The sequence below is a fragment of the Melospiza georgiana genome, chromosome 2, assembly GCF_028018845.1.
Source record: "Melospiza georgiana isolate bMelGeo1 chromosome 2, bMelGeo1.pri, whole genome shotgun sequence".
NCBI classification, from domain to species: domain Eukaryota; kingdom Metazoa; phylum Chordata; class Aves; order Passeriformes; family Passerellidae; genus Melospiza; species Melospiza georgiana.
Genome location: NC_080431.1, coordinates 51383851 through 51399998, shown reverse-complemented (window position 1 = coordinate 51399998; position 16148 = coordinate 51383851). Strand labels below are relative to the sequence as shown.

The 16148-nt window shown below is 36.8% G+C and overlaps 1 protein-coding gene across 1 annotated transcript in view; it reads left to right on the top strand.

Moving 5' to 3' along the window:
- VWA8 (von Willebrand factor A domain containing 8) overlaps nucleotides 1-16148 on the top strand; it is a 182782-nt gene that overhangs the window by 143381 nt on the left and 23253 nt on the right. The window contains exons 38-39 of the mRNA XM_058018846.1: nucleotides 15004-15112; nucleotides 15862-16018. Coding sequence (XP_057874829.1) covers nucleotides 15004-15112; nucleotides 15862-16018 — 266 coding nt within the window. The remainder of the gene's footprint in view (nucleotides 1-15003; nucleotides 15113-15861; nucleotides 16019-16148) is intronic.

Below are 16148 nucleotides of genomic sequence, written 5' to 3'. Positions count from 1 at the left end.
TTTGCCAAATCCCAGCGCAATTAAATGCAAATAAATCCTTTATCTCCTACTGATTTTTAACTGTAACTTTCAGAATGTAGAATAATGAAATTATTTTTAAAGAAAATTATATACTTTTCCAGAGATCAAATTATTTGAAAAAAATATTGGGGTTTTATTTTAAAAAGAAACTTGAAACCTAGGTGAAAAATGCCTTGAATCCACAGTAGAGCCTTTGGCTAATCTTGATAATTTTCCCAGCTGAGCAGAGTTGCAAGGATCTCCATACAGCCATGTTCTCACATGGAATGTTTAGGTAGATGCTGAAAATACACAGCATATACATGTGTGGTGTGTATGCATGTAAGTGTGTAGGTATATATGAGTGTTAATGTACTGGCTAACATGTGTGATCACCATTGCAACACAGAGGGAACATTCAGGACTCTTCAGTTGCATCTTTAATTAGAATGGGAAAACAGAATGAGTCTATTCAGAACTGGATCTCTCTCCCTGGTTTTGGTTGGGGTTTTTTTGTGAAAAAGATATATTAGGCCAAAATGTCGTTTACTTTCTTTTCCCACTCTTAGCTCCCTTTCTACAAGATGTTCTGTGGTTACAGAGACTTGGGCAAGATCTGATGTGTTCTTGTTACAGCAAATGCCATTCATAAAAGTCATGAGAAAAGGAAACTGTTACCCAGTAGCACCTTCATGCTCCTCACTTGTGGCTTTGCCAGTGCCATGTGCATTACCAGTGCAGTAGCACTAGCACCATCTTATGGTCAGATATAGGCAGTTTACACCAGCCAAGGGAGTTTTAATAGTTATTTTTTATTTTTTCCTTTTTTAAAATGACTTGTTATTTTATTCAACAATATTAGGATATTGCCAATAATAGCCAACAAATGCTTAGACAATACTGGCTTGGAAAGCACACTCCATAAGAAAATTTAAGTCATTTAACTAGAAATCTCAAGTAACTATTTTAAAGAAGGCTGAGAAGTTGCCCCACAGTCACAAAGCAGCTTTCAAAATCTTCTGTAGAATTCCTCTCCACTGACAGCCTGCCTCGCTACTAGGCACACTCCAGGGTAAAGCCTCCTTAGAATATCTTTCTTTCTTCCTGTGTCAAACCAGTGGTTTGTCAGAACTGAAATAACATGCTCTTTTGTTGCCACATTGTATCACAGTACAAGCTGGCTTGTACAGGGCAAATTATTTCAGCTCCCCAGCCACCTCCATAAAGCAGCCCGTGGGTTGACCGTCAGGATCTCCAACCAATTATGTTCCTTCCTAAGGTGCAAGCATATCACTGGTCCAGCATCTAGGGGATGTAAAAGATCAGACCAATGAGCTATCCAGACTGGGTTTTTCAAATGCCCATTATAAAGAAGGGCAGAACAATAAACTCTCTCTGTTGCTGCATAAACATTGGGAGAGTGGTTCTCTTTGTCTCTGACTAACATCCCCCCACATTCACACTCTGATTTCTGCTAAAGGACCGGAACAAAACCTCCAGTGTGATCTTCTGACTTGCATGATCATCACTAACTTCTGTTTCCCTACTTTACTTTGCTGCTTTGCTTTGACTGGAAAGATAATGAGACCTAAGAAGCCTTGTTTACAAAGGCATTGCAGAGCAATAAGAAATAAATTAGGTCTTTTATTTTATGTAATCTTCAATAAGATAATAGATATGTAGTTGCTGTGTAAACTGTACTTTGATAATTGGAAATGAAGGCCTTCTCCTTTCCTACTTAATTTCTCAGTAGGCCTAGACATAAAAGCAGTACTTTATTAAGGCATTCATTTCTGGAAATGAAAGGATCCTATTACCTTAAAAATGTATTCATGTAGCTTCCCTGTGTAATTGAGCATAGCAAGAACATATCTCCTGATCCAGGGACAATTAGTTTGCTAAGAATGCTGCAGCTAGGTATTTCCTGATACCTGTTTTTGCAAAATTGGACATATTTTGTAGCCATGTGTTTATCTGATCATTCAAGTGTATGAAAATTACCTCTGTTTGTATAATGCTGCATGCGCATGCTCGTGTTAAGCAAGATTTCAAGTCTAATGAGGTTTCTCTAGTTCTTTGACTAAACCCATCATTCCCAATCATCCTGTAGCAGAAACTCACTTTAAGAGAATTTTCAGTGTTCCACATATCACCCACCCACCTCCAATCTCCCCTTCCCTTAAAACTGCCATTTTTGCAATCTCCCCTTCCCACAAAACTGCAACAGGCTTAGCAAAGCTTATTATCCCTTCATGGTGATGTTCTTAGACCAATCCAAGAGCTGTCCATGTGGTTGGTTGGGGACTACTGATCTGCAGAAACATAAACTCTTTGAGTCTTCCTGACCCTTTAGAGCAAAAAGAATTAGAAGGCTTTCAATATAAATATAGTTGCAAAGAATTGGAATCAAATCTTCAACCAGGCTTCAGTTGGAATATTGGTACTATCTTCTAGGGCTGCATTTTTGCTTTCACAAACACGTTAGCTCTGAGAAGGAGGCTGGATATACATAAGCAATGAAACAGAGGAAAACAAACAGCTGTTTCACTTGTAATCAGTAATTAAGCTCCCTTGATATAATTTGTGGCAATCTTCATAACAGTCAACATTTGTTTTGTATTGTTGACATACTCAGCAGAGTTCAAACTGCTGAAGTCTCGAGGCTACCAAATTAGTTTATCAAAATATAGTATGTGTTTAAAGAAGTCTACATTTATACAGGCAGGTCAGAATTTTTTGTCATTTATTGCAGTTTTCAACTCATAATACTACAGTATTCTGAAATTATTAAATTGGAGTGTCTAAAATACAACATCTAAACAAAATACTGTATTTTCTAAAGCTGTGAGCTCTACTCCAAAAACCATCGAGCTTTTTCACTGTTTGGTGTCTCCAACAAAACCATCACTTCATTATCAAATACAGGAAGAGAATTTGAAGGACAATTTATTTTTATGATCTTGCCCTAAAGTTTTGTGGCAATAGGCAGCCATTGATAAGCTTGTGTTTCTTTTTTCATCCAAGGGTTATTGATAGAAATTAAATAGAACAGCACTGATTACATTCTGGTACTGTTCAGATATTGTCTTTTAGTAAGCATTTTTTAGTGGTATGTCTCATTTAGATAAAGTGCAATGCTTACATAACAGAAATTAAAAGGTGCATCATTCAGAGGTTTTTCAATAGATGTTAAAGCATTTATTTGTGACTATTAGCAAAAGCATTTAGTTCTGTATTCACTCTACTTAATGTTCTCCTGCTGTAGTTTGTTGTCCACAATGTTTCATGCTATGTACTCCGTATGCCATTGTTTTCAGAAGTCCCAGGATATACCCAAACCTGTAAAGTGCATAAAAATATACTTAGTCAAAGATTGCAAAAGTTTTCCATCTAGTTGATCCTAATATGTATCTGAACTCAAAATCAGATCCACAACATTTTTTTTAAATCCAAATTTAGTCTTGGTCTAAGTAATATCACCATGCAAACTGAACATCCTGAAGCTGAGGATAGTCTCCTGTCAGTACCAAGGTTGTCCAAATAAGTGATCTGATTGATTAAAAGAAAATTCCTGTAAACTGAGACAGTTTTTTGGAGTCTGTTTAATGTATTTGTGGAACCAACAGTTATATCATCTCCTACATACATGAGATGGGTTTTTGAAATTGCAGTAGTGCCCTCTGTTTGTGGCTGCATATAAAGGCCTAATGAGTTAAGTTGTTGAGATTGTAACTATTTTGATTTCCTATGTACTGATCTCTCTCATTTTCTGTATAGGAAGCCTTCCTCATAAGCATTCAGGTACTTACTTGGAAATTAATTAATATTTACATCTAAGTGAATAGTTAGCAAGAAAAAAAAAGAGACTTCTTTCCATTTTCCCTTCTTTCTGCTGTCCTAAAAGAAGGTCACAATTTCCTGGTACATCCCAGATCTTACAGTACACTTCTTCATCAAGGATGGACATTGCTTTTGTCTCTGGCCTGTGACAGAGCCCACTCTAACATAAGTGTTCTGTGTAATGTGTGATTTTCTTCCAGTGTTAAAAAGCTGAAATTTTTGACTCAGGTTATGTCTCCTGTAAATCTAGGAAACTTAGGTGGGTTTCCTAGATGATCCAGGTTCAGCCAATATGATGTCAAGACCACATAGTGTAGCACTGAGCAGAGCAAAGATACAGCATGTGTGAATTGAGTGGGCACAGCTGTTTAAAAATAGATAAACATTTACCCATGAGCAAGTGCATGTGCTGTGCAGAACCTGAATAATAAAATACCTACACCCTCCCACCTCTCTAGTCTGAAGACTGATGGGCAACACTCAGCTTAAACAACGATGTACCTCTTTGTAGGTGTGTCAGTCCAAAGGAAATGGGTAAGAGAGACACTGACACCTTAGTATGAAACCAGGCCCTTCCAAAGAAAAGGATCAGCCTAGAAATGTTTTCACCCATTTTTTCCTCACTTTGCTTTTGTGACTTCACCTGACGTAAAGGTTGAACTGGAGTCAAAGTTGAATACACTCCTGAAGTATTCATAATGCCAAAAATCTCACATTTCCTGTTGAAGTTAAAAGAAGCCAAATCACATTGAATTAGGTGAGGGGTGTGCAAATGTAACTGTGTGTATCTGATGTATTCACGCACAGGTACATGTACATATTTGCACACACACACATGCTCATTTTTTTCCCCAGTTGTCATACCTAGACAATGGTTCTCTTGAGTTAGAATTTACCTGAAGAGATCATCATAACTTTGCAGGTAGCCAGTCCCACAGGGACTGTACTTCATAATGAGCAAGAATTGAAAGTCGATTTGGATAATGATCGTCTTATTCCCTTCCTTGAATAGTCCCATTTATTCATATTCCATATTCATATTCCATACAGCTAATCATGTAGAACTCTACATGAAGTATTCACCCCTTAATTAATATTTTTTTATTTCGTTGAATGAATCCCTTTTTTCTCTTGTTATTTTCTGAAGCTGTACTTTAAAGTTCAGGTTAATGTGAATTCACCTGATGAAATTTAATTTTTTAGGTTGGATGTTTAGCTAAAGAATAATCAATTCGAGAGTTTCAGTGATTCCAGCTTGCTTATGTTTACTGCTCGGAATCTGCTTTAATCTATACTGATAGTTTGGGGGTTTTCTTCCTTTATAAAAAGTGACATTTCACTTCATTACTTCATAATGTAACAAAAATCCAGCCTTTTCCTGATGTTAAAACTGAAGTGGGCAAAGCTGCAGTTCTTGAATCGAGACAAAAGCATGACCTGTAGCAAGAGTGGCTGGTTCTTCTCCCCACCACCCTCCCTTTCTCTTATTTTCTACTTTGCATCAAGCAGTCTTTCCGACCACATGAGGGCATCAGTGAGCTAATAACAGTGATTTCCCTCAGCTTTTAAATACTGTCTGCGCAAACCCCACAAATTATGATAAATACATGCAGTGGAGAGTTCTTGCAAGTTTGGAATAACCATATGATGGCATTCTGCAGACCTGCGCAGGATCCCAAAAATCTTGAAATACTGCAGATTGCAGAGTTGTCTAGTCAATAGGTGGATTCCAAGATATAGATTGATAGCACTTCCAGTTCTGAGATCCATGAGCCCCAAATCCATAGTTTAGTTCTGTGACCTCTTCCTGGGCCATATAATTTATTCATCTGAGGACTAGCAGCTGTGTACCAGCCCTTGAATGAAGGCATCTGAGTATGGGGAACCATGAGACTGGAAAGCTGTGAACTCACAAAGCTAAATAAATGCATATGTCTAAAAGTATTTATGGGATAAAGTAACTCAGATAAAGATCATTGGCTCTCTGTCAGATACCTTTTATATAAATTTCCTCAGCTTGAGTGAGGCCCTTGTTAGAAGCACAGTACAAACACTTCTAAAATACATTCTCTTTCTTAAGGAGATCTTTCAGTCTAATTGGAGCAGACAGACAGAGCAGGAGGGAAATAACCTTAACTTTCTATTAGAGCAGTCTGATGCAGCACAAAGTTCCCTTTCTTTCTCTGACCTTCCTGTGGAAGCCCAGAGTCCTCATGGGTGAAAATATTACCTCAACACACTGTCTTGAAGATCTCACAAAGTCTGCAACAGTGCGCATTGCTGACATAAAGGCTGGAGCTCCTCACACCAGTGAAATCCTGCTGTCCCAGCAAGACAAATGCATGCTAATAATTATGCCTTTATGTAAGTGGTTCCCTGATTAGTGAAAGGACAAGCATAGGGAAAATTAAAATAATCTGATATGTTACACTAATGCCAATTATAAGAGAATTTCCTTTAGAAAATAAAACAATGTAGTAGATAGTAAATAACTTCTGCCTCTGCTTCTTAAGGACAGCATTGACAAGGTCATAGGAATACAGAAAATCAGGCTTTTCTCCTTCCACATGTAATTTTTTTCAACTTTAATTTTACCCTGTGGTCTTCAGTCTGGACCATTCCAAACTGACATCATGTGTTCACCTATCCCATGTTTCTAGCTTTTCTAGGAGGTCTCTCATAGTAATGATAAATAACCAAGCTTGATGTTATCTGTCTCCTCTGATAATATTTCATAGTGGATTAGAATACTAAAAAGATTACAACCTCACATCTTGTAGTTGAATAGAACTGACTAGGGAATTTTAAATAATGACACAGGAAAATAGACTTTTGTGTTTACATAAGAGAGGATCCATTAGATGAAATAAATGTATTATATTATCTTATTACTTTATTTAGTTTTCCAGCTTTTAAGCCACACACTATGTATTTGTGGGCAAAATACTATAATGCATCTGCTGTGCAGAGTTTCTGAATTCGTTCTTCAAGTGACAGCATTTAGTTCAAAAAAGAGCCCACTGCAGGATTTTGTACAGTGGTTTAGTTTTTTTAATTGATGTATATAAACTTCATTTGCAAGCCAGATACAGCTTTTTATAAGTTTCACTCCAGATCTCCACCTCTACCCCATCCAGATTCACTTTTCTAAAATGCCATCAAAGTTTGATGATGCTTTCAACAATTCTGGTATTCAAGACAAAAGCTTAATGCCTGCCTGAATTTTAAATGCTACTTTTAGAATTAAATATTCACCTGAGTCAGATGATGCATGAAGCTTTATTAGTTTAGTTTGAACTCCTGAAAAATTTTACAGACAGGATAAAAAATCAAAATGAAGTCAAATGAAAAAAAGAAAACATATTAAAAATTTTGTATTGTAGTGCGATAAATGTTTTTTTTTTTTTCATTTCAAGATACAGGTGAAGAAACAGGATGTATTTCACACATTTTTATTGTCTTATCTAAGATTAGACTTATCTTTTCTGTGGAAAAATTACTTGTGGACTCAATTTTTTGCTGTTGTGAACAGAAATTATGCTATTAGTTTTTAGTACATAGAAAAAAGCTGTACATGATACAAGTGAAAAAAAATAGAAACCATTAGAGGGGTTTTTGCCTGTTTATGTCTTTCTCTCACTAGTTTGTATAAGTAGATTATAAAAAGTTTTCTTTCTCTCTTAAGTAGAATCAATTTTCTGGGAGAGTATAAAACCACAATGGAGCAGGCAGGTTAGCCTGTTATCTGCCTGATGTGCAACTTCTTTGCTCTTTGAGAATGTAATGCAGAAATTCATGCTGCTGATTAGGATTGTGTTAGAGGAATGTTCTTGTGACCTGTACAATGCAGCCTAGGATAATATTGGGGGTTTAAGGTTGGAGAAGCTCAGAAATAAAAGAAAAACAATTATTTTGTTTCAGGGAAGCATCAGTCTTTTGCACATCTGCAGAAGTACATTCTGCATTCCATGGAACGCGTTTCCTAATCCTTTGTGCCACTGTGGGATGGATTACTTAATGCATTTTTCACATGGAGTACAGTTGTGTTTTGTTACAGTCAAAGTCAATCTTTTTTTCACAATAATGTATGAGAGTGAAAGCAGATTTTGTACTGATTTTGATAATGAAATTACCATCTCCCAAATCACCCACAAGGCAAAAATCTACAAACTTTCCCCTTCTTTTCATGCAATATTCTACTGATACATGCTCAATCTTTGTCTACAGAACTAATGAGGACAGCAAGTTAAAATGCTTTATGGTGTTTTAGTGGGTTTATAGTCATATAACTAATATTTTTCAGCAATAATTTAGTGCCTTTCATGGAAAGTAACCAGTTTTCTTCATTGACTATAAACTGCCCGGTTTAATATGTTTTATGTTAATGAAAAGGCAAAATATCAGATTAACTATTTCCTTCCGCATCTCAGATATGTTATGCTAAGAGCAGGTATCTTCTAATTGGATCTTGGAAGAGTTCTTTTGTTTATAATAAAAAAAGTCAATGAAGAATGGGATCTTGCCAGCCTACATCTATCTACTTTCCAGGACTCTCTAATCATGCAACAAATTAAATTAATGCACACCTTCTTAATTTACGTTGAACTGAGCACCTGAATCATACAAATTGTGTTCTACCTCAAATCCCAGTGCACACATTCTTTTCCCTATTTTCTTCTGATCAACAGTAAGAAACATCCAATAATGCAGTGTCATTACTAATAGAATAAGTGCTCGTGAAAACAATATTTGGGCACGGTAAAATTTTCTTTTTAAAGATTTTGCTCCACAAATATCAGCTGTAAATACTGCAGCTGTGTCCCTGCTTGCTTGTATAATTTGTACACATTTATTCAGTTGTGACACATGAAATCATGCTGGTTGCATCTTTAGTAAATGTGCTCTATGTGGAATGATCCACTGAATGCTTAGAAGGGCTTAGTAGAGGTTGATTCCTTGTCACCACATGCAACAAGGAGGAATTCCATTTATTTCTATTATGAAGATGTAAAAGCCTGTAAGGAATGCCCAGCTCTGCTTAAACATTCCCAAAAGGATAAGAAATACTTGGTTTGGGGAGGTTGGAAGAATGGAAATGCAGACTATTTTTAAAGGAAAAATTTCATCTCTTTACACTGCAGGATGTTAGCCTGGAATCAAAGTGTTTTTTTCTGGTTTTTCCACCTTTTTGAACTTGGAGTATTAAAATAAGCACTGTGTTTTGTGTGAGAGGATAGATATGAGTTCAGCCTGTCAGGGCCAGAGATAATTAAAACTAAGAGGTGAAAGGTCTGTTCCCCTGTACATGAGGCAGCTCGCCCCCATCAGAAACCAGAGTTTCTTTGCCATTCCTGAGGCAGAAATTTGCTTTTGTTGCTGTGAGCCCCACAAAGGAGCTTTCTGGCAAGCAGTCCTGAATGGGAGGCACTGACACCTCCTGCACTCTTCGGGAATTTTAATGAAGTTAACCCTGTCAGGATACAAATGTAAACTGCTATATTAAAAGACCATCCACTCTCCAGCCAATTTGCAGCATTGCAGTGTCAGTTACAGGGCAGGATGGCAGGAATATCTACAACAAAAAAATTATCTGCATGCCAGTCAGTATTAAGGAAAAAGCCCTTCACATTTTACTGGAAGCTGTCACTCATTGACTACTTTTCTATTCAAAGCTAGAAGTATTTTCAAGCTTCTCTGACTTCTGCTTACAAATTCTAAAAGATATTTCCTAACCTGTAACCACGAGTTCTCCATCTGCTAGCAGTTAAGTCTGAGTACATGTTCTGTCCCTTTTTTTAGAGAGCCAGCTTTTTACACAACTGTAATGGAGGTTTGGACAGTGAAAGTTGTTGGCTCAATCTCTTGCATAAGCCTGCCAGGAATAAATAAAATTTCAAGTGGGACAAGACAGGAGAAGATGAAATTCCCTGTCTTCACAATAAATACAACTTGAGGAATCTTAGTCTTAAGTTAGTGGTAACAGACTTGAAGGATAAGGAGCTGATGTATGACTTAACATACTTGGCAGAATGTTGTTAATAATCTGAAACGTGAATGACTGAATAATAGATCTTCTGAAATGTTCATTCAGTTGACTTTGATAAAGGTCCTTTACTCATTACACTGGATACTATTATAAACATGTTAATAATAGAGCTATTAATATACATTCAATGCAGATGTACTTTGAATAGTACTTGCTAGGATACAGAAGTGCACATTGTGCTGCTTGGGACTCTCTTTAAATGATTAATCTTCTTTTTAATTTTTTTTTCTTCTCAGTTTTGCTGCAATGTACAATTAAGATTACTGGATACTAAAATGTCATTAAGGTCACCTGCACAAGATCAGCTGAAGCTAAATTTGATAATGCTTTTGGTCAGTTTTACTCAGAGAGCCAGAGAGATTTTTTTGCAATGCATTAGAAGCAAATGAATTCTGAAATCAAAAGGGAAGTACTGTATTGTGAAAACAACTCATATGTTAGAATGAAATATGGGGGTGTGTGAGGCATCAATAATTTTAATAATAGAGTACAGCATCCATCTTCATAATTCCCACGCTTTTATTGTGGGTTATTTTCTAACGGGTCATGTAAGCTCTTTTCTTCCCATAGCTGTGACAGTGTCCTGTAGTAGTGGCAATGCACAGTGTATCTGGGTCAGCTGTGTGATCCTCAATACAGCCTCTGTCTCGTACGGAGGGATTGTGAAAGTGTCAAAAGTATGCCAGTGCTTCCTTACTCTCCAGGGGTTAGTGTTATTAAATTAGATGATTTCTCATCAGAATTCAATAGAACTCAATCCCACATTCACTTAACTGAATGTGGTTCGAGATCCACTTCCAAAATAGTTCAGATTTGTTTAGTACACAGTATGCCATAGTTTGTCTGACCAGCTGAAGTCTAGACAAAACTACCAGCCTTTGACTCATCTTTGCAGTGGCCACTATTACAGATTGGTATGTGTTTAATGGCTGTTTGGCATAAGTATGGCACAGATGTGAAACACCTGGTTTCACTCTGGCGTTGAGTGCGGTAAGTCATGTAACAGACTTCTTTCAGCCTCTTTATCTTCTTCATGAAGGATGGTAAGATCACTTAGTTTCTAAACTGAATATGTTTGTATCAGTTTTCCCTCTGCAGTTTGCTCTTAGAATCCCAGGGTTGTCAGGGGGGAAAAAAAGGGAGAGGGGAGAAAGTGTAGCCATGTAAAAGCATTTTGTCACACATTCATATTTTTCAGAAGGAACTGATCTAGAGCAAGTTGTTCAGATGCCATGTATCTCTCACTGAAAGTAAAATCAGTGTTTAGTTCTATTCCTGCCTGGCTACCCTTACTGCCAGGAGTTAATGGATGTGTAAGAGGCCAGACCAGAAAATTAAGTCAAAGCATTAACAAGTCGTGGTGTTTGTTGTTGTTTCTTAATCTTCCTTTTTCTTAAGCCTTTCATGCCATTGCCTCTTAAGAAAAGCACATTCCTTTGGCATCCTTCTGACCTGAACTGTTCATATTCTCTCACTCAAAATTTTTGTTTGTTTCATTGAATTTGAAAGACCTACAGAGCCTGCATCACAAAGTTGTTATGAAGGTACCGATTACCTATTGCTATAAGTGCCTGAGAATATAGAAAGAAAATGAGAGAACAAAAGTATTTGAAACCAGAGACTAAGATCATTGAGGATTACTGACAATTAGGACTCTACAGAGAATAAAATAAGAATTGTGTATTCCAGGAGAGGATGGTAGTTGTGCTACTTGTGTGATGAAGACTTTGAAAAAAAAACCTTCCCAAACAGGGAGTGGAAAAGTGCTTTCACACTCTGATTGTGAATCACCAATATATATAAACAAGTTGAGATAATTTACAATTGAAATATGTGTGCCTTGAATGTTTTGGAAATAGTGGGTTTTTTGGAAATCAAAAGGAACTTTCAGAGGGAAAAATTCAGTTTTTCCAGCTATTCTTCTCTGACCTGTGCCTCACAGCTCAAGGCTGCAAGGCTGAATTTGTGTGTTGTTTCACAAAGCCATAATATGCACACCAGGCAGTATGGAATCTGCACAATGGTGCAGTAATGAATAGTGCCTTTCAGTGCGTGTACAGCTAGGAAGAGCACATACTTCTCTCAAGAAGGGGTGATTAATCAAAACTTTTTGAAAGGAAAAAAAGTTCCTAGAAGTCTTGCAATTAGATTCAAATGGAAAATATTCAGGAGGGGGCAGGTCAGCTTTTAAGCAAGGAAGTAATTTATGTATTTGAAAAATACCCATCATAACAGTAATAGAAAACTCATTGTAGAAATTACAGTGAGACAAGCTTGGCAAAGCTAGTGTGGATTTTAGGTTTGCTTGAGTCCTTTCTCTGCTTTTAATACTTGTTTTTCTTGTCTTCCTTCTCACTCTAGACAAACTAGATATTTCCTGCTGAGTGTTCTTCAGTTTCTCAGGTTCCTAATCCATCCAGTTTTGGATTCTGCCCCTTAAATCTACCTTTCCAATAGTTTCTAATGTCAAGAATTCCTCCAGTCCTCAGAGGGGTGACTTACCTATGGCTCTTCCATCTCTTAATATTCATCATGCTGAAGAATTTATCATTATCTGAAAGTTTTTCTCATCAGTTTATTTCCTGATCCTCCCTCTGATTTCATGTCATGGCTCATTGATTTACTGTTTATTTATTTGTAAAATACATCTTCAGTTCTAATATAGGTATTTGATAGTCTAACTTTTAGTTTATAGAGGTGCTTTCAGAGTAGAGACAATTTGTTGGCTGTAAAATTACCCTGAAACTTGTAAAATTGCCTTCCACAGATATGGGAATGGGAAAGGGAAAAGTCTGACAAGTCAGTGAGGGAATTATCTAAGAGCTCACACAAAAAACAGGGAGGTATATCCAGAAGATTCTCTTCAGAGGATTCTGCGGTGTGCTAATATAATGCAGTTTCTAAGTATATGGTAAATTTGAAAAATAATTACCCCAGCAAACCAGTGCTAATAGAAATTGGCTGTTAAAGTATTCAGAGTTAGCAAAATTCTACTACCTTTTGTCTGCATAGGTGATACTTAAAAGAAGAGTAGATGAAAGTGCTGCAATTCACTGGCATGACAATTACACATCTGCTGGTGGTGTTCCACTCCAGTATCATTGAATTTTCAATTATTTTATCCATTCAGCTATTAACTGTACATGAAAAGAAAAACAGCAAACAACTCACATTCTGAAGCTATGGTTGATTGTGACCTTTGTTTCTTTTCTTCTTTCTCAACCAATTTTTCTCAAAGTTTTAACAGAAATAAAATGTTGGATGTTTGGTGTCTTTTCAAGAAGAGAAAGCAAAAAAGTCATTATAAGATTGAAGACTTTCTATTAACCACGTGCCATTTCAAAGTTACAAATACTTGCTTTAATCAGATTTAATCAGATCAATATTGTTGTAAAATAAGTTTATGCTAGAAACTTTTCTAGTGCATGTGTGCTAGAACCACTATTTGTGAGCAACTAACACTTCAGAAAGTTTTGTGAGCACCAAAGCTCTTTTGTCTGCAGACTTTTTCACTGAAGATTTAAACAATGCTTGTATTTCAAAATGTTTAGTGGAATTTTTCAGTGGAAAAACTTGACAAAAATAGAATATGACATTTGCATCACTGGTTATAGTTATGTTTGTTTCATAGAGCTTTCTTTTGAAGAAGAAATATTTTTCTATTAAAAATACATAAGCATGAACATGTAAAATTTTTGCCTAATTTCATGTTTCTCATTATAGAATAATAGTTTGTTTCATGAGGCTGAAACTATCATTTTGTGTTTATAATTTTGTTTTAAACTAAATTAAGCAATTTCTGTTAACCAGTGTTTTTGATAGTTTTTAAATCTACCAGTGATGCAAAAAAAAAAAAAAAAAAGAGCGGTTTATTTTAGAGGAAATCTGTTAAACCAAAAAAAGTATATAACCCTAAGGGTAGCATGCTGTTGTGGTTACATGTTTCTCCCTATACAAATGTTAAATGGATGTAATTTAGCAGATTAGATCTTGATTTTACACTAATGACATGGTTCACAGAGGATGTATTGTACCTCTTTGAATTGATATAAATTCTGTAAAGGGAAAGAAAATGATGTTTTGAATAGCTGCCAGGACAGTGTTGTTAGAGCACATGTTTTCAGTTCAAAAACATGTGTGGAATTCATGTCAGCATGAAGTTGAGTCTACAAGACAGTTTTCTAGAGTGAAAACCCTGATAATGGCAGTGAACTTCTGAGAAGGCATTAAATCATAGTTATTGGGACATCTAAATTCATTGGAGAATTAAATGTATTATGGTAGATAAGAAGTTAATTTTAAGTGGTTAGAGATATTACTTTTCTATCTCAGTCACTGGGTTTCATTAAAAAAATATAATGTGGCACTAAATTACAGAAGATTACTAAGGGGCAATTCACACATGATTCACTGATTTACTACATGACTCAGAGTTCCTAATGGGAAGGAACAATTTTGCCTTCAGTCACCCACTTAAGTCCAGCCCCAGCCTAAAGTGACTCAGCCCTGAACATCTGGCAGCTGTTGGCATCCAGCTGTGCCGTGAGTCAGTGGACAGGTCTGGGAAACCCAACATGGCAGCACTTCTGGGGTCCAGGCAGCAAGGTTGAGAATTCCACGAGCCTGTCATTTGAACTGGCCATTTGCGGGCCATTCTCATCTCTTTAGTCGCTGTTCATGAAAGGAACATCAGTCTGCCCATCTATAGGGAATGTGGGGCTGCAGTTGGGTGCACATGGAATGTGTAAATGGATGTGCAGTGCTGTAGATGTACAATACTCTGAGAAGTGTTTGAACTGCAGGTGATTCTGTCTACAGGGGGATTTTGAGTTATGTTGGGCACTTAACAGGAAGCAATTTCTGGTGTGGATATGTACAGAATGCAGAGGGGTTCAGATGTGGCAGGAGCCTTAGTTCAGGTGTGAGTCTAATGTGCCACTCAGGAGCCCTGTTTTACTCTGCTCTGTTCTGAGGTGGAATGCATTTATAGCATTTATTGCATTTATTGAACTAATGCTGGTCCTACAGCTGCTCAGCACACCTAGTAGTTATTATTAGGTTGTTAGGGTATTGTCTTTACTATAAGAGATACTTACATCTCTCTCTCTCTTTTACAGATAACCATTCAGAGAGAAAGTGGTTTGGATGTCAGCTCCCCCAAACATGGAAAAGTGGATCCAGCCAACATGCCACATGTTGGTGGAAATATGTGGGCTGGTGGAACAGGTTTTTCATTGTTTTTGTTTGTTTGTTTGTTTTAATTCATCATTGACAGATATCTAAGGGAGATGCTGTACTAGTCAAAAATGGTTTTATACAAAGCTGTCCTCTGATCTATTTTACCCAGTACAGGGTTGCTTTATTGCTGGTAAAAGAAAAGAAGTATTTGCAATGTCTAACTTAAACTGTACATAGCAGATCTTTTGTTCAGTTATATTTTTTTGGTTTCCTTTTACTGGCCATACAGAGAGCAAGAAGCTTGCAATCACAGCAACTAGGCTGAGTCATTATCTTAAATGTCCCTGTAGCTGCAAAAATTCAGATAGTGTAGGCAAGAGGTACACAGAACAGGCAAAGTACCTGCTAATTCTAATAAGTCATTATAGTGGTCACAAGATAATGTTATTTGGAAGCAGTCTAAACCAACAAATTCTAGGGAGAAGACAGAGTCTGGGACCAGGAGCTTTGAAGAGATCTTCAAAATTTATATGTTCTGTGGTTCCCCTTTGTACAGTGTGAAAACCATTATGAATCAAGTCTCAAGGAGCTATAAACACAAGTATTCTATGGGAGTTCTTGTTTACCATGATAGCTGTTAGGTTTTGAAAACCTTTGACAATAAATATTTCAGCTGGGGATTGTTAACATTTTTGGAAAATGTGTAGATGACAATGGAAGCTTTAATGAAAATTTGTTTTTATTTTTTTTAAAGTCAAGTGTATATTCCTAATGGTTTTTTATCTCAACCATCTTAGGTGGGAGAGACACTGCTGGGTTAGGTGGCAAAGGTGGGCCATATCGACTGGATGCTGGCCACAGGGTTTACCAAGTGTCCCAAGCTGAAAAGGATGCTGTTCCTGAGGAAGTTAAGAGAGCTGCTAGAGAGATGGCTGAAAAGGCCTTTAAACAGAGGTAATGTGAAAGTCTTTCTTTGCTTTTCTGTTTCCCAGAAGAATTTGAAAGAGATGGCTGAAAAGAATTTTCTTTCTTACCTGCATGTATCAGCTCCCTTACCCTGTTCATTATCACTTAAAGAAATTAC